Here is a 16,560-nt window from a genome sequence, read left to right as displayed (position 1 = left end):
GGGTATCTGCTACCTGCTGCGTCCTCGCCAACGCTCCTCCATCGTTGTTCGAAGGGCTCGGATGCCCATTCGTCGTTGCGAGGCTGTTCGACCGATCCCTCTTGCTGGCGTCCGCCATGGTGATTACCCTCCCAGCCCAGCTGTGGACCCCTTTCACCACGAAATCTCGTGTTCAGTTCGTTTGGGTGGCTGTGCGAGCCAATACCCAGAAAATAGGTGCTGATCGCTTCGACAGCGCAAATGAGTGTATCTACCAGCCATTGATATCAGCATCCGACGGTTCAACGAGGGTATATCTTAGGGCAAACAAGGAGCGGAGCCTGTGTGATCTCGATGGTCCTCGTGGGTGGGAGAAGCGCGGGTAGGTACAGATTGTACGACTTCGTTCTTCGACCTTGAAAGACCGTCTCGAGGCACGCACGGCTCTTTTCGCCAATGGTCAAAGGGTTTAAGTGTTTGCACTTCTGCAAAGCGGACGCGCACATACCTGATTCTGTGCTTCGTGATAGGTAGCTATTCTTTTTCTATTCAATAGCCAAGGTTTTGTCTATGGACGATCTACAACCAATTGAAATGACTGGAAGGGCCGAGTGTCGCCACCCACGATGTGGAAATGAAAACAAGAGCCGCCGCAAAGGTTGGGAAATGAAGGAGAGGTGACGAAAGCAGTATTAAAGGCAGGGCGTTCGAAATATGCGCAGATAGGGAAGTGTATTTACAAAAAGGGTAGCGAGACGAGACAGGAGGACAGGAACGGAATGGAAGGAGCGCAGGGCGGCTGAACCGCAATCCAAAATGACTGGGAGCAGTCGCAAGTAATGCTCGAGAAAGGGCAAGGTGGTGTCCAAAATTTATATTACATTTGCGAGGAGACACGGGCCACAAACCGTCATGGGAGCGAAGATTCGGGGAGGAGGGGGGAGGGCCAGGGCTTGCCAACAAGATAGGGGGTCAGCGAGAGGAAGCGTGTCCAAAACAAATTAAAAGAGACTGGCCAAAGGCAGGGCTCGGCGAGGATGATGTGCTTTGTGTGCGCAGCGATCCAGCGCTGCGGATGAGGCCATCCAGACTATTAAATAGTGCGCGAGTGGCTGCCAGGTGGGAGGGAGGGATGGGAGATTGGGTTGGGATTGGGGATCGTGCCCTTGCAATCGTCATTATTGTCGCGGACTCACTTTCTCCTCGCCTCCACCTCTTCCTCTCGCTCGCTCTCTCTCCGTGGCCTCCAGCTCACCTCAGCAAAAGATTCCAGTCTTCCAGAAGAAACGCCGGGTGCATCGCGGCCTGCATATGCAGCAGAGCCACTCTTCTCGTAACGGCTGTCGCCTCGTCGCCATCATGGCTTCATCCAATGCTTGCGTGGTCAGGCCACGGCAAGGCCGGGGCAGCACGAAAGAGGCCGGACGACAACGGACGTTGAGTCAGCCAGCATGAGCCAGCATGAGCCAGCATGAGCAAGCATCAGCGTTCAACGTTGAACGCGAGCATGAAGCATGAAGCATGAAGCATGAAGCATGAGCCATGAGCCATCCTTGATCTCTTGATTCTCGATTCTCGATTCCTCACTCCACGATCGATGTCCTGTCCCTGATACGGTTTCCTTGGCTCTATCCTTGCCGGCATGCATCCCCTTCCCACATCGAGGGCAGTGGCAGTGCGCCCAGCTCGCTCGCTACCGACAAATATGCTGCTGCTGCATGGCCACCCTGGCTGGCCCCCCTGGTCCCTGGCTGTTTACCGTCGCCTGTTGCCCGGCTGAGACCGCGGACCGCAGCCCCTCAACGTGCGGGCAATATCTGCAATCCTTGAATCCTGGACTCAACAAATGCAGCCTCGAAATCACATCGTCCTGCCAGGTTTTTGGTGCACATATAAATATAAATATAAAGATCTAAGATACCCCCCCCCCCGCTCTCGAGTTGTCTCCTCTGAGCCAGAGAAAATCGAAGGCTTCCCGATCTGCGCCAAGGCAACGGACAACAACACTTCACCTCGCACCGAGCCAACTCTCCCTCTGGCCGTGCAGTCTGCATCTACACGTCCTCTCTGCAAGCACCCTCCGAATCCCGGCTCGATCGCGCTTTCTCGCCAGCACACTGTGGCCGGGCGTACTCGTGCCATATTGCTTCTCAATGTTGAACCTACCTGCACACCCTCAGGAAAGGGTGATATCTCGAATGGGGTAAGTGGCGTGTCTAACCCACGCCCCCAAGGACGCCATGCACAACCTAGTTTTCCGAAATCTCATTCATCCCGCGGGTCTTAAACATTGGTTTTTGCACAGAATCGAAGCCCTCGACGCCCATCCTGGGACCTTTTGAGGGTGCTACTCCGGAAGTCCGTACTGTATCACTGCAGACTGTCAAACGACCCCCTCACCTCCCACGGACGGCTGGCCATTGGCACCCACGAAACGGTCTGTCGCATCCAGGCGCCCGACTTGTGTCCCTCACCTCCGTCGGTGGAAGGGAGCCGCAAAGCGCAAACGGACTTTGTTTGATCACATTCTCGGATTGTATCGCTCTCGAGCGCGCTGGATTTGGAACATTCTGAGTTGTAATTTCTTAAGCGCGGCATTTGGATTGGTTCTAGATCCTCATTTGACATTTCACAATATTTGTTCTGAAACCAATGAAGGGGCTCAAGCGAGCAATCTTCATCACATCGCGAAATTGAACCGTAGTGAGTCGTCAGGTCGCCTCACTTTTCTGTTTGAGTCGAAATGAATAGGTACTTTCCATGCGAAACACGTGACATAAGTTTGAATTTAACCATCCCATGTACTTGTAGACATGGATCGGGTGGCAGTGCACAAAAGGTTCAGAACTGCAAGGGCCTTGCCTCAGATGCCGATCGCTTTGAAGTATCAGAGCCGAGCACAAAAGGTCGCTTTGCATTGCGCAAAACTTGGAACTTTGCCATGATCTGCATCAAGCGAGGATCCCCCTTTTTCTCAGGAGCCAACCGAATCAGCCTTATTCAAGCCTCACCCGAATGCGATCGTCCTTTACTTCGTCTTATCGTCAAGTATCCCGATTTCTCCAATCGATTGTTCAATGGCTACGAGATTACGAGTGCTCGGATGTCAAGTTCCGAGTCAGAATAAAAGGGGCTCGCTCACGGAGCCGCTCCGAGGCCCCAGCGTGCCAGACGAGCCGAGCGGTTAAACTTCTCGGGCGCAAGAGATTCAATATGTGCAAGATCGACGAGTCAGGATGCTTAATGGGCCCGGTTTCGCTGCTTCAAATTAGCTAGCGCTGACTAAATCCGGAGAGAAGACGCCTTGATGTGAACATGGACGATCTCCCGCGCGGTAGACCATTCGGTAAGTGACTGACCAGTGTTGACTTCACGACTATGTATGTCTCTAGTATTTTTAATTATGAGGCTGTCTCTTGACTGAATGTGCAGTGGCAATATTGGGAAGCTACTGCACCCTCAACGCCTCAACAACCAACCTTTGGATTTGCTTGTTGCACTATTACTCGGCTGCTCTACAACGGATCGGCGGCATCAGATGCCAGTCATGAGCTACAACCTTGCCATATCGCCTCACTCCAAACGTTTGCCTTTCTTCCAGGCCAGCTGGGACACTTCCAGGAAGAACCCTTCCGTGCAAAATGCAGAAGCCTCAACTTTTTCGTACGTTTGGAGACTTCTAGACACCGAGTATCTATCGCAGCCTGTTGGATTATGTCCAGGTGATCAGATGATGATCAATATCTTCTTGTCCGGAGGAACTGCGGCTTCAAGAGTCGGAGATGGTTGTCTCGATTGTTTTGCCTAGATTACCTTCAGAATGACATCCCTTGATTTCTGCAAGTGTGGATGCAATGACTTCTCCTTGGCTTCGAGCAGGATATCGATACGTAACAAAGTCAAGTGTAGGCTTTGAACAAGCAAATCGAGGGTCAGGAGGTCTCCATACCGAGCAAAGTTCACCAAAACATGTTTCAACCCCACGATTTCAAAGCTTCCGGTTTTCAAATTTCTCGTAAGTGGTTATTGAATTATAAATCACGAGGTAATCTTTCTATCGGGAGGAGATGCTCCAACTCCGCTCTATCCGATACCAAAGACTAAGTCTTATGACCGACATCCAAAACGCCCTCAAAACACCTTACAAATGCCTCATACGACAATTCCCTTACAAGGCTGAATTGTGTTTCAGCCCAGCGAAAAATTTCCTTTGCCCTCACGCGGTAGCGTTACCCCGCGGAGGAAAATCACGCAATTCGACCTCCACGCGCGCTCCCGCCCCCTGTTCTTCCACTTCCTCCTCATCCAAATCCGCTCCCCCACCCAACATCGCCATCTCCTCCTCTCCCCCACCATTTCCCGCCTCCTCATCCCTCCCCCTAACACCGGCATTCGTCTCCCCCGCTTGCCCCTTCTTCACAGCAACAAACACCGCACTCCCGAGAATCAATCCACTTCCCCCTAAACTCCACCACCCCGGACTCTGCCCAAAAACAACCTTGTCCAGCGCCAGCGCAAACAACATGTTCGTATAAATCATATTCGTCGCGCGCGCACCATTTCCTCTCCCGCCTACCGCCAGGCCTCGCGTCAGTAAATACTGCATGATAAACCCACAGCTGCCCAGGAACAGGATGAGGAACCATTGGCGCGGGCCGTTGGGCAGCGCGAAGGAGAGCGAGTCGGAGAGCTGCAGGGGCTTCGAGAGGGAGAGGACGGCGCCGGAGACGATGGTGCAGAAGATGGAGAAGTAGTTCACGGAAACGAGGGGGTGCGCTTGGTTGCCTATCCAGCGGATGGAGGTGAATGCTCCTGCTGCGCCTAGAACCCCGACCATGGCTACTGCGACGGCGGAGAGGCGTTGTCCTGAAGTTGGGACGGGGAAGGAGGAGTCGTAGGCTACTTCTCCTTCTACTGCGATTGTTGAGTTGGAGGGGAGGGGAAGGGAGGAGGAATGAGAGAAGAAGGATGTAGGGCGCGCGATGAGAACCACGCCAATGAGCGAGATCAGGGAGGCGTATTGTGCTGATTTGGGGAAGGGCTCGCGCAGGAAGAGGTAGCAGCCGTAGCTTGCCACAGACGGAGCCAGGAACGTGAGAACGACTGCGTCGGCCACGGGGAGGTACTGCAGCGAGTCTGAAAATATCGTATCAGCCTTTTCCCCTTTCAAGTCTCGGGTCTCCCGGGAATGGGGACGGGAAGAGAGACGGCTTTGGCTTACAATACATCCCATAAATCCCAAAGAATCCCGAGAACGCCCTCGCAACAAGCAGCCGCCTCAGTCCTTTCGCACCCAACGGGAAATCAGGGACCCGAGCCCACCACATATACACCGTACACAATATCGTCGTTAACCCTTGTCTCACGAATAGGAGTTGGATGGGCCGCATGCCGTCGCCTTCTAGCTCTAGGAGGCGGGCTGCTACGTTCATGGAAGCGCCGAAGAGCTGGGAGAAGGTTACGTAGAAGAGGCCTTGGTTTTGGTGCCAAAAGGAGTTGAGGGTTTGCTTGGTGCGGGAGAGGAAGGTTGTTGGTTTGGAGGAGAGGGAGGGGGTGTATGGGTAGGGGGATACACTTCGAGGACGACCCATCGAGGAGATGGTGCTTATCGATAACCTTCTAAAGGACTCGGGGTCGAGGAGGGAGTTGTCCCCTGCTTTGCGGGTTGTGCTTCCATTTAGGGCGAGATCGAGGTTAGAGGGGGTGTTGTGGAGGATGTCTTCTTCGTCATCGAAGGTATGCTTGGAGGTTGGTGTTTGGGGCAGCGGGGAGTATGGTGACATAGTTGCTTGGATTCATTGCAAGCAAGAGTATGTATGTAGTCACAGATAGATGAGAATAGCTAACAAGACATATAACAATATGAGACGGAAGTCTTGAGAGAACAAAAGAGGGGATAGTGGTGCAGCCTGATTCAGGTACGTAACATTCAGTCTGCAGTCTCTGCAGAAAGCGGAGGTAGCAGGCAAAACGTACGGTGGCCCGCCTATTGAAATACAGACTGCAAGATTCAGGTCCAGAATAGTGGGATGTCCGGGAGCAAGCAAGTCTTGCCCGCAGTGGGGCACTTGACCCTTAGTCAAGACCTAAAGACGACGTCCCATTCATCGATGACGCTGGCCGGCCATGTCAAAGTGGCGTGCCGCCCGAAATCCTTCGGATCCGTTACAGACACAAATATGGAACCGAATAGAGAAACGGATAAGTCACGGGCCTTGCCTCGTTGTCTTTGTGTTACAGTTTTTTGAAACGCTGGACCAATTGTTGATTATGGAGAGAGAGTTGGAGGGCTGAAGGGGCTGAAGGATTGCGTTGGCACATGGCCTTCAGTGAAAGTGTGGACTTTGGCTGCAGGGTCTGGATGCATGACGGGGTTCCTCATAGGTGGGGATAGAGGGGAAGGCTTACCGATTGGGTGAGGGCACAGCTCCGTTTTCGGGGTTAAAGATGTCGTCTGCTCGTAGGAAAATTCGAGATCGAGATGTTTGAACAGTTTCGGTTGTCGGTGAGTAGGGTCAATGGCAGAGAGCGCTTGGGGGACGTGGATCCGCTGCCCCAGGATGTCACGTCAAACCTGGGGGTCTCCTTCGGTCGGGAAATATTTTCTGAATTCATCGAATTTTGTGATGAATGCTGCCTACGCTGGGTATCAAAGCAAATTTCCCATGCCCTAACGCCTCCATAATGCTTATACCTCTCAATACGCCTTGAAATGTAACACGCTCTTTGTGCCCAATATAGTGCCGTCCCATAATCTCCTTCATCGCCGGATTTCGGAAATCGAATTATGATGGGTAGCTCTAGGAAATGCTGAGATCCGTCGTCTGGGTCCTATGTATGGTAATCCAACGCGGTGATCACCTACGTAGACCGGCTCCGTGTCCACCTTTGCCAAAGCTCTTGCCCAGCTTGCCACCCACATTCATATCAACATCATCATCAGCTTCATTCAACTCCTCCTCCATCGCCTTCACGGCCGATTTCGCAAGCTTGTCATCATCAGGATTCACAATCTTTCTCGTTGAATCAATATCCTTCTTCTTCTCCAACATCTCCTCAATCCTGCCCAGATAGATCGGATTCTTCCGGCACGCAAATCTGATGTCGTCGAGCTTGATCTTTTGACGGCCGGCGAGACTTGCGGATCTGTGGGCTTCGAAGCAGAGTTCGGTGATGAAGTCGGTGATTAGCTCATCGAGGACTTTTTTGGTGCCGTCGAGGGACTGGGAGACATCGCCGTGAGCGAAGAGGAAGTGCTGGACTGGAGAGTATTAGACTTGGAAAGCAAGAGAGAGCAGATAATTTACGCTCTAGATCTGTGAAGTTCTGCTGCCCTCGATTCTTTCCGACTCGCGCTCTGGGCTCCATGGCGGTTGTGTTGATGCGCTGGGTATGATGGAAGGTGAATTCAAGAAGATGAGGTAGTAGTCTGGTCACGCAGGCCAAGGCCAGCGTGTGCTGAAAATGTGAAATAGGGTAAATCAGCCAAGTAAGGGCTTGAGATCGCGCCGCTCAAATGTTGAAGTGTGACAATGTCCCAGATGTAGTTGTAGATTTGTGGTACCTGAAATGTCTCTGGGGAGCTTTCCGGACATTGACGGCAAAACCTCGGCTCGGAGACACTTTCTTCCCTTGAGCACTAGCAAGGCGGCCGCGACTTTCTAGATGTCAATCTGGTAACTCGACCTTGACAGCTTTCACTTTGGCATTATTCTATTCTGTGGTCAACGACCAGAAAGCAAACATGGTGTGTAATAGCCGGGACAAATCCAGCGATGATCCTCCTGGAAAGCTAACTTTCATGTAGTCTGCACTCTTCAACTTCCAGTCGGCCCTGATGGTGCTGCTTCTCCTCATCTGCACCAGCGCATACTGCCATCAACTCTTCCCTGCGTTTATGGACCGAAAAAAGGGCTCGTACGTGATGACAACTTTACTATGAAGTCTTGGTGATGATTGCTGATGATTGCAGACCGATGTGGGGTATCTTGTGGAAATGCGCGAGGATAGGGGAACGATTGAGTCTATACATAAGTGTTTGTTGTGTGATATTTGCTGTAAGTTTTACTTCATGTCTTACCTTGGATTCTCAAAGGGCTGATTAGTGAAGGTCCGGTTGTTCATTGGCGCATAAGGAAATGATTTCGAGCGGGAGTTCAGGGCATTGGAATTTTATACCACACTTTACAAGGCAAACGGTGAAGCAAGAGCACGGAAGGGCGTACTGATACGGAATGCATTAAGAAGTGCGCACTTAATGCACATATAAAACATCAAAAACATCAAATCTTTTGGTATCAATCGCTGAACGCCAACGCAATGCTGAATGCAAATGAGATCTCACTCATGAAGGCTCGTCCTGGCACTCTCGTTCTCTCCCCAGATATCCCTGCTCTCTTGCTCCACTGCCTTCATAGCATTAGCTACTTCCTCCAACTTGGCAACGACATCCAACACCCCCTCATTAACCCTCTGGAAATACCTATCATTAGCTTCTCTCCTTTTCCTGGCCAGAATAATATCAGCCTCTGTCTCCTTCTCCAGCTCACTCCCAAGTCTCTCAGCCACTCCAACAGGAGCACCGCTACTCCCCGGCCTCCCGCTCCCACTAGGAACCGTACTCCCCACCGTATCCAAGACGCTCTTCCCACCCTCACTCCCCAATGGCATCGCCTTCTCCACACTCAACCCTTTGCTCTCCTTATCCGCATTCTCAACCGCATCATCCGCCTCACTCCTCGCCCAGGCCTGCGCCAATTCAATCTGCGCAGCCCGTAGCCCCTCCAACGCCTTCCCATGATCCGGACCAAACACATGCGTCCCATTCACAGCACTGAGCTCCACCTCCTCCAGTGTGCTCTGCATCTCCGCCCACAACGCATCCGTTCTATCGGCTTGCTTCTTCCCTTCTGAATCCTGCTGCTGTCGGGGGAGTGCGGTTCTGGGAAGAGAGGATCCGGGAGCTGCATCTGCAGGGCCATCGCGCTGGGCTAGACGCTGGGAGCGTTGGCGGATGAGAGGTGCTCTTGTGGGGTTTAGGTTGGAGGGGTTAGGAGGAGGGGGAGCCGGAACTACGCCTGGGAGGGAGACGTGAGAGGCATTTTGAGAGGGAGGACCGAGGAATAGGGACGGCGGCGGCTCGCGAAGTTGTTTGGCTTTTGTTTTCGGCGAGGAAGACATGATAACATGGCTTTCTTACAGGGAGACGCGAAATGCGAAATGCATTGACTTCACGATAGGCTTCTTAACCTCCATCGGCGAAACGAAATTCCGGTGTCATGTGATGTCCTCGCTTAAGCCCGCACCACTTGGAGGAAACTCCAAAATTCGTGCCGATTTCTCCCACCTCGACGACAACGCCAACTTCAAACCTTTCAGCACCCATATCGCCATAAACCGGTATGCCGCCCCCTCGCCCCTCAATTCCATCCAAATATCCTCTCTAACGTGACATTTGGCAGCAATCATGGGTAAAGGAAAGCCCCGTGGACTCAACGCCGCCCGCAAGCTGCAAAACCACCGTCGCGAGCAGCGCTGGGCCGATCTCTCGTACAAGAAGCGGGCGCTGGGAACGGCATTCAAGTCTTCACCCTTCGGAGGCTCATCTCACGCCAAGGGAATAGTTCTTGAGAAGGTCGGTGTCGAGGCCAAGCAGCCCAATTCTGCGATTCGGAAGTGTGTGCGTGTGCAATTGATTAAGAATGGAAAGAAGGTTACTGCTTTCGGTGAGTTTGGGCACAAAATTTTTCCCAGGATATTAAGAATGGATTGGGAATTTTGGGAGCTGAGGATGAAATGGGGATGGATGAGGACAATGGCTGATGAGATATAGTTCCCAACGATGGTTGTCTCAACTTCGTAGACGAGAACGACGAGGTCCTGCTCGCTGGATTCGGTCGTAAGGGCAAGGCGAAGGGTGATATCCCCGGTGTTCGATTCAAGGTCGTCAAGGTCTCTGGTGTTGGTCTGTCTGCGCTGTGGAAGGAGAAGAAGGAGAAGCCTAGATCGTAGAGGACAACGGCATGGGGCAGATGGATTGAGATTTGGGGGCACACGGGAATGGTGTTACATTTGCAGGGTGCATGGCTCGTCAGATAAGGGTCTAGCATTTTCGAAATGATCGTGGAATAAGAACATTGGTCATTGCCTACGAAAGGGTGCTTGTTTCGCGAAGTGCTGATAGTGACGGGAGTTGATATGGCCCGATGCTCGGTTGTGCACTATCTTCCTTCAAATCGATCATTTTGTCTGAACGGGCATATTTTGGAGGAGTCTCCGCCTGTGGGATGTCAAGGGAAGACTATTCGTTCCTAGAATCTTTTTGCCCATGTCCCAAGCCCATTACCCCAGAAAGACATTACTGCACGCACATTCTACATTGGAAAGCCCTTACGCAAAACGTCCAAAGTTTCGGTGTCCTTGTAGTCTTCTCATTTCCCCTTCAATTATGTACGGATGATAAATCTATATCAGAGGATACTCTCTGCTGAAATGAATATACATGTTTCCCTCCACATGCTACCCCACCAAATATCTCTTTACATGGTTCTAGAGAATGACAAGAAAATTAACAAGCCTTCTATGTATTCGTTACACCCATCAACTTCCCTCCCCCTGGATAAGTTGCTGCTTTGGATTCCCAGGACCTCTCCCCAGAGCCACCTTTGGAGTCGTAACTCCTTGCACCAACATCCCATACGGCACCGCATAAAGCGGATATCCGTAATTCCCAATCTCCATACCCACAACATTCTCCTTATCCCTCACAATCGTCCCGTTCACAGCTTCCACACTCCTATAATACAGCTCAGTATCTGTGACGACGTTGCTGGTATCGATCCCGCTGAAGGTGAAGTCCTGGGCGGTGCTTCCGTACGTAAAACTGACATTCGCGCTCGGGCTGGCAAAGTAGTACGCAGAGCCATTTTGCATCGTTCTGAGCGAGGTGCCCGAGAAGCCCGAGACGAGCGGGGCGCCGCGGTCGATATGCTGGAAAGGCTGCAGACCGGTGGGGAAGACAGGCGTGCCTTGAACGTCTAGATTTAGACCACGAATGAGCGTTGCTTGAAGGGTGAAGTTGCCGCTGGGTTCCACGAAGTAGCTCGAGTTAGCCCACAAGGGGTATGAATAGGAGGCCTTGTAGAAGGTCCCTCCTTGGGATTGGTCAACGCCCATGGTGTTTTGCTGGTTCGTTTGCACGGCGCCGGCGTCTGTGTATTGGCCCCAATTTGTCACGGTGAGGTTTTGCGTCCAGGAGACGAGGCGAGGTGGACCGTGTTGAGTTTGGACGTAAGATGAGATAGAAAGGTACCGGTTCACGTTGGTTGTGTAAGTGAGAGTCTGGTTGGCACCGGTGGCGTTCTGCGTGTAGGACTGGGAGAGGCTGATCAGGGGCGCTGGTTCGTAAACGTTGGGTTTGTATCCCGTGGTGATGGAGTGCTCTCCGTCGAGCCAAAGGAAGATCTTTCCCGTGACGTACCAGCTGCTGCCGACGGTTGGTGTGAGATAGCCACTCCTCTTTCCATCGTCAATGATACCTGCTACTCGGATCTCAAAAGTGTGTTGCTTTCCATCAGAGAGAAGCGGGAGCCAGGGCGTGATGTCAATCTCGTGTTCTCTCAGGTCGAAAGCATCGATACCGACAATGGGTCGCCACAATCCAGGCACTACTCCACCAGTGAAAATGACTGGGAATGGCCATTGTACTCCAGCAAGTTGTCCATCGATCAATACCTGCACTTCACGGAACGGAGAGTAGCCGTAAAGAGTGCCATCGTAGGGAACGAACGTGTTGGTATTCGATTGCAAGACATTGCTCCACCAGAATTCCTCCGTAGATTGTCCGCAAGCAGATACTGCGAAGACTGCACGGTTGGCATTCCGGGGAAAGCTTATAGTATTGCTTGCATTGAGGCTTGGCAACACGAAGACACTTGCTGCGTTTACGGAGCCTTGCCTTGCTGAGATCGGAAGAATCAGATCCGCAGTGTCGACTGTCTCTTGAGCAGTGAAAAATGTGGCTGTCAGTGTGGTGTTAAAAGCGCCAGTATAAGTGGCGTCAATGAGATTTCCAAGGTCAAAAATCAACTTCTGGGGTGATTCCCAGAAGTACATGAACTCGGTCATGTCCTTGATGTATTCCCAGCGGATACCACTAGCTGTTGGTTCAGCGGTGGAAGTACGCCACACTTCAGTGTCATTGAAATACATCAACGCCAATCTGTCAAATTGACGACCTTTGGAGGTTACTGTAAAATTCATTGTGACCCTGTTGAACTTGCATTTAGGTGGTGTGTAGGCTCCTATCAATAATGTCAGGCAGGTCAAATAAACAATATGGCACCACTAACCAACAAATGGGAGCCCATAGCTGAACGCAAAGGTGTGCTGCATCAATAGAACTTGACAGAAACTGGTGGCATTCGTTTGAGCAACTACTGTGGTATTTTCTGATCCATTGGCCTGAGTGGTCTCGGCTGTTGCTCCAGAGGGAGTATATACTGGTTGGTAGACTTGGAAATCCACGGTGACGCCCGAAGTCGAAGTTGAGACTGCATCTTTGACAAGACGAAAAGTTGAAGACACCAGATTTTTGTGCGGTGGACTTTTGGATGGCAAGTAATCGTGGAGCATCCAGACCAGAGCAATACACAACGCCGCAACGACAGTAAACAAGATCTTAGAAATGCAATCACAAGCAAAGTATCTTCGATAAGAAGCTGGCCTCTTCTCTGTAGTAGTTAGAAGCCGTTCCTTTTCCGCTCCCATATCCATGGAGCCAGCGGTTGTTACGTCCTCGACGTCTTCAACGTCCAAGAATTTAGATTCGTCAAACTTGTGGTCGTTTGGTGGAGGCATCGTGGGAATCCTGAGGCGTTATTGCTTGTAGTGTTCGAGATGAACAGAGACACTGGCGCAGCTCGTGCTGCGATTACTTTCCAAGTACTTGCACAGGGTTACTGTCCGTTTTGAAGTTCCAGATCATCCCAATATCGTTTTCGCGCTGCGGCGGCCAATTGCTGCCCTACAAACCGGTCCTGGAAATAATTGAATACAGCGAATTCGTCTCGTGTCATCACATAGGACGTTGGGCGGGCCTCAATCTTCTTCCATATGTCCGTCAGTGCGGTTTCTAGAAGGCTTATAACTGTGGGATCTCGCGCGCCCTCAGGGCTGTCCCTCGCAATTTCAAGTGCTTGTGCAACAGTGGTGATCGCCGGGGATGGCTGCGTTCTTGTACCCCTATTGCTGACACCCATACTTATTGAAGATAAGGATAAAGTAGAGTGACTAGGGATGAATATAGTGTTGATATCGTTAAAGTTCAAGGGAATCGAAACGGGAAGGTCTGAAATATAGTTGAAATGCATTGCCGGGAAGGGGTATTTAAAGAAGCGGTCAATATATGACCGAGTAAGGAATAATAAGCAGCAGACGAGCAGGGAAGGGATGGCAAAGGCCGAGCTGAATGGTGGTTGTGTGCCCTGGACGAGACGGCTGCAGCAGATAATATAACTGCACCTGGGAGGAACGCCTCATATTTGTTTCTTTCTTCGCAAGAGATGAAAGATCGCCACACGAACCCACAGACAACGGAGAAAAGCCCAGACTTACCGGGTCAGCTAACTACTGGGTTGTATGCACCCGTGTCTAAGTGGCAACAGTGGCCTCGCTCGATGACGATAGCCGCGCCGGGAAGGGGCCTTGAGACTTCGGGAATAGGGCGACGACGCACGACCTTCCTGAAGTGTGGAGCAAACAGATGCAACGCTGCACTTAGGATCAAACGCTCTGTGGAAGCTGCTGCTTTCTGAGTGGGCGTTATGGGAAAGTCAGGGGTCGAGCATATGGGGCAGCTACCATACCTGGGTGATGGCTTCGGCGATAGCCTGGCCAAGAAGGGGGGGCAGTATCAGAGTCAACTGCAAAAGTGGTCTTCGGGACGTCAGCGCTCAGGCCCGTATCCGTCCCCGATCCAAACGAAGTTATCGGCACAGTGTTGTCCCTCGACATCGACATCGACAGAGCATGAATAAGGGACGTCAGGAGGTGGCCCGCTAGCGAGGCTGGCCAAGCCAAGCCTTTGGAGCGCTACTGCAGGCAGCGGAGGCCCCGTACCAGGCGCCAAATCGCATCTCAAGGCGCCTGAAGTCAATGCAGATCAGGCTGAAGGAGGAGCCCAACCCACTGGTTAGGGGCATCAGCAGCACCTGCAGGCCCGGAGGCCGCTGTCTTTCACGGTCCACTGTCTGCAGCCGTCGCGCTTCACTCGCTGTGGCTAGTGTGCGCCGCTGCAAGGACATAAGTCAGTGTTCAGACGGACTCTCCTCGGCAAGATCCACCATCCACAAACATCCACGCCGCCTCCTCCTCCTCCACTAAACAGAGTTCCGACACGCATCTTCCGCGGCTGTCATGCAATCCCTCTGACTTTGCAAAAGCTGGAGGCTGAAGCTCAATTCTTTGGCAGCGGGCTGGTCGGCAGTGGGTGTCTGGCCTCCGAAGTCTCTCTCTTCGCGGCTCAATTATCCCAGACGTCCCTCCAATCTTGTCTTTAGCCGCGATCCAGCATGCCGGGAATGCCTCTGTTTAGCATAATTCAGCTTCCACATACAGTGTGCTCCACCTCGTGAGATCGACTACTGGCCTACGGCGTGCCCAAGTTCGAAACCTGCGATCCAAGCACAACTGTTCTTCTGCCGCATTCGTCCGCACCCGCGCCGCGCTTGTCTGACGCTACGATCCCTTGCCTACTTCTCTACTGTAGCCTGCACACCTGCAATATCGTGGACCTTTGCTGCGACCATCAAGGCCTCGAATGTCCGGGGAATTTAGGATCTACATGCGCCACAAGCCTCCATATCTTTGCTTTGCTGTACCCCACCTCCCATCATCTTTCTGGGACAACACGAAGTTCTTCAAGGAAAAGAAACTTCCATCCTGCCACTTCTCCACCAGACCACTTTTCGGGAAATTTTGTCATCGGCGTCCAATGTCTGGCGATTATTGCCTCGAAAGAAGTATTCTAGAAGTAGTTGTTATAGCGGTTCTTTAAAAGGCTTCCCGGCGATGCTCTCCCAAGTAATTCTCCGATGCTCCGCTATGTATGACCAATAAGCTACACCTATTCCCAAAATCGACATACCTCCGCGTCCAAGCATCCAAATGCTCAGTTGTTTGTTTGACCAGCAAGACGGAAACCTCGGGTATGCTGTATCAATTTCCGCCCGATGTGCGTCTCAGATCGCCGGCGATGAACTATCTTCATACCGACCCAGGCAGCAGTCCTCGGTCAGATAGGTTGACCTCGTTCATCCGCAGCTAGAGGGATGCAACCCGGCATTGAGCACACCGAATATTATGCGAGTCCAAGGCTACCGATGTTGCAAATCACTCGGAGCTGAATATCAAGAGAGCCCGCCACCGATCAAGGATGCGTTTGAAAATCCTCATAAAGGAGCTTGTGCGGGAAGTATCTTTCGGTTTTGATAATGCCAAGAGAACCACCGTCCTCTTGCCTGACTTGACAAATCGAGAATCAAGTTGAATCATGAGATTAATTAGACCCAGAACCTGGCAAGCAAGTGGAACGACTTTGCCTCCCGGGGAGGGATTGGGGCGATTAAAGTCAAATTAAATTAAATGATCACAAAGCAATATGTTCTCAGAGGGAAGGTCCGAAGGCCCTGTGGATGAAAACATCAGGCACGATTCAGAAAGGCTCCAAAAATAGGTCATACAGCGGACTGAAATGACTCGACATCCGGGAACCGCTCCTTTCTCGGTTTAAGGTTGCTTATCGGCTGAAGTTAAAACTGCATTGTTTTGCTTCTTAGTCAAAAGTCAAAATTAGAGGCCAGTGCCTTCCCGAGTAGCAGGTCCGAGTCAGGAGTTCAAGATATTGAGTGTGACTTGAAAACGGATTTACTCAGTTGATCGTCCAACATTGTCTTTAACTTGTACCTTCCCTGCCCACGACAAATGGAGGTTTCTGGCAGGTGTCGTCTCAGTCACGTGATTTATGGCATCAACCGTTTCCTGGACTTGACAAAAATGAGTTCTTTGCGGTTCATGTAACTAAAACTGCCTTTGTCGTTGGATATCGCAGTGGTATTCTTCTGGTGAAAGAGTTTTTGATCTCTTTGGGGTTTCCCTCAATGACTTCATTTCTGAACCACGAAGGTGACGGGCATTGAAAATCGTCCATTTGCAGAGTGAGCGCAAGAACACTAAAATTGCCTTGTGCGGAAAGTCGCATTAATCCCCAAAGCAACACCCAAAATTTTCTATAAGAGTGTTATATATAATACAAAAATAGCACATTAATCTTTTGCAAGATTTTTATAACGATTAAATTTGGGGAGAAGTTGCGAGACATTTATAACCGTGCAGCCCCTTGACTTCCCAAATCCTCGCTTAGCGAGTTGAACGGATTTTAATGCTCGCCGCCTTCGTACACGGCGCCAGCCCCAAATTACAGTCTTCAAGGATTTGCCCACCTAGGACAGCATAATACTAGTTTAAAATGGTATAACTCTTCTAATAAGGCTAGAAAATAGAATCTTGGCTCAAAAGATTGAA

The 16,560-nt window shown here is 51.4% G+C and overlaps 6 protein-coding genes across 6 annotated transcripts; 2 read left to right on the top strand and 4 right to left on the bottom strand.

Moving 5' to 3' along the window:
• Positions 1 to 3,925: 3,925 nt before the first annotated feature.
• Positions 3,926 to 6,223, bottom strand: K444DRAFT_615204 (uncharacterized protein). The gene is made up of 2 exons (XM_024880681.1): positions 5,201 to 6,223; positions 3,926 to 5,115 (listed from the first exon to the last, which is right to left on the bottom strand). Exons 1-2 carry the CDS (start codon positions 5,760 to 5,762, stop codon positions 4,196 to 4,198), a joined length of 1,482 nt encoding a protein of 493 aa, XP_024733691.1. The 5' UTR covers positions 5,763 to 6,223; the 3' UTR covers positions 3,926 to 4,195.
• Positions 6,224 to 6,569: 346 nt separating this feature from the next.
• K444DRAFT_615200 (putative transcription initiation factor TFIID subunit 13) lies at positions 6,570 to 7,533 on the bottom strand. The gene is made up of 2 exons (XM_024880680.1): positions 7,287 to 7,533; positions 6,570 to 7,240 (listed from the first exon to the last, which is right to left on the bottom strand). The coding sequence occupies exons 1-2, from the start codon at positions 7,345 to 7,347 to the stop codon at positions 6,837 to 6,839; spliced, it is 465 nt and encodes a 154-aa protein (XP_024733690.1). The 5' UTR covers positions 7,348 to 7,533; the 3' UTR covers positions 6,570 to 6,836.
• A 133-nt stretch (positions 7,534 to 7,666) lies between these two features.
• Positions 7,667 to 8,526, top strand: K444DRAFT_615199 (DUF1242-domain-containing protein). The gene is made up of 4 exons (XM_024880679.1): positions 7,667 to 7,726; positions 7,787 to 7,896; positions 7,952 to 8,036; positions 8,090 to 8,526. The coding sequence occupies exons 1-4, from the start codon at positions 7,724 to 7,726 to the stop codon at positions 8,111 to 8,113; spliced, it is 222 nt and encodes a 73-aa protein (XP_024733689.1). The 5' UTR covers positions 7,667 to 7,723; the 3' UTR covers positions 8,114 to 8,526.
• Positions 8,320 to 9,159, bottom strand: K444DRAFT_631952 (uncharacterized protein; the record flags this gene model as incomplete). The annotated part of the gene is made up of 1 exon (XM_024883428.1): positions 8,320 to 9,159. The coding sequence occupies one exon, from the start codon at positions 9,157 to 9,159 to the stop codon at positions 8,320 to 8,322; it is 840 nt and encodes a 279-aa protein (XP_024733688.1).
• A 175-nt stretch (positions 9,160 to 9,334) lies between these two features.
• K444DRAFT_615197 (40S ribosomal protein S23) lies at positions 9,335 to 10,347 on the top strand. The gene is made up of 3 exons (XM_024880678.1): positions 9,335 to 9,378; positions 9,441 to 9,704; positions 9,812 to 10,347. The coding sequence occupies exons 2-3, from the start codon at positions 9,446 to 9,448 to the stop codon at positions 9,988 to 9,990; spliced, it is 438 nt and encodes a 145-aa protein (XP_024733687.1). The 5' UTR covers positions 9,335 to 9,378; positions 9,441 to 9,445; the 3' UTR covers positions 9,991 to 10,347.
• Positions 10,348 to 10,578: 231 nt separating this feature from the next.
• K444DRAFT_535289 (putative peptide-N4-(N-acetyl-beta-glucosaminyl)asparagine amidase A) lies at positions 10,579 to 12,612 on the bottom strand (the record flags this gene model as incomplete). Its single annotated transcript, XM_024875276.1, has 2 exons — positions 10,579 to 12,281; positions 12,330 to 12,612. The coding sequence occupies 2 exons, from the start codon at positions 12,610 to 12,612 to the stop codon at positions 10,579 to 10,581; spliced, it is 1,986 nt and encodes a 661-aa protein (XP_024733686.1).
• Between the last annotated feature and the right edge of the window lie 3,948 nt (positions 12,613 to 16,560).

The sequence above is a fragment of the Hyaloscypha bicolor genome (genome assembly GCF_002865645.1).
Source record: "Hyaloscypha bicolor E unplaced genomic scaffold K444scaffold_117, whole genome shotgun sequence".
NCBI classification, from domain to species: domain Eukaryota; kingdom Fungi; phylum Ascomycota; class Leotiomycetes; order Helotiales; family Hyaloscyphaceae; genus Hyaloscypha; species Hyaloscypha bicolor.
This window is presented reverse-complemented; position numbering and strand designations above follow the sequence as displayed.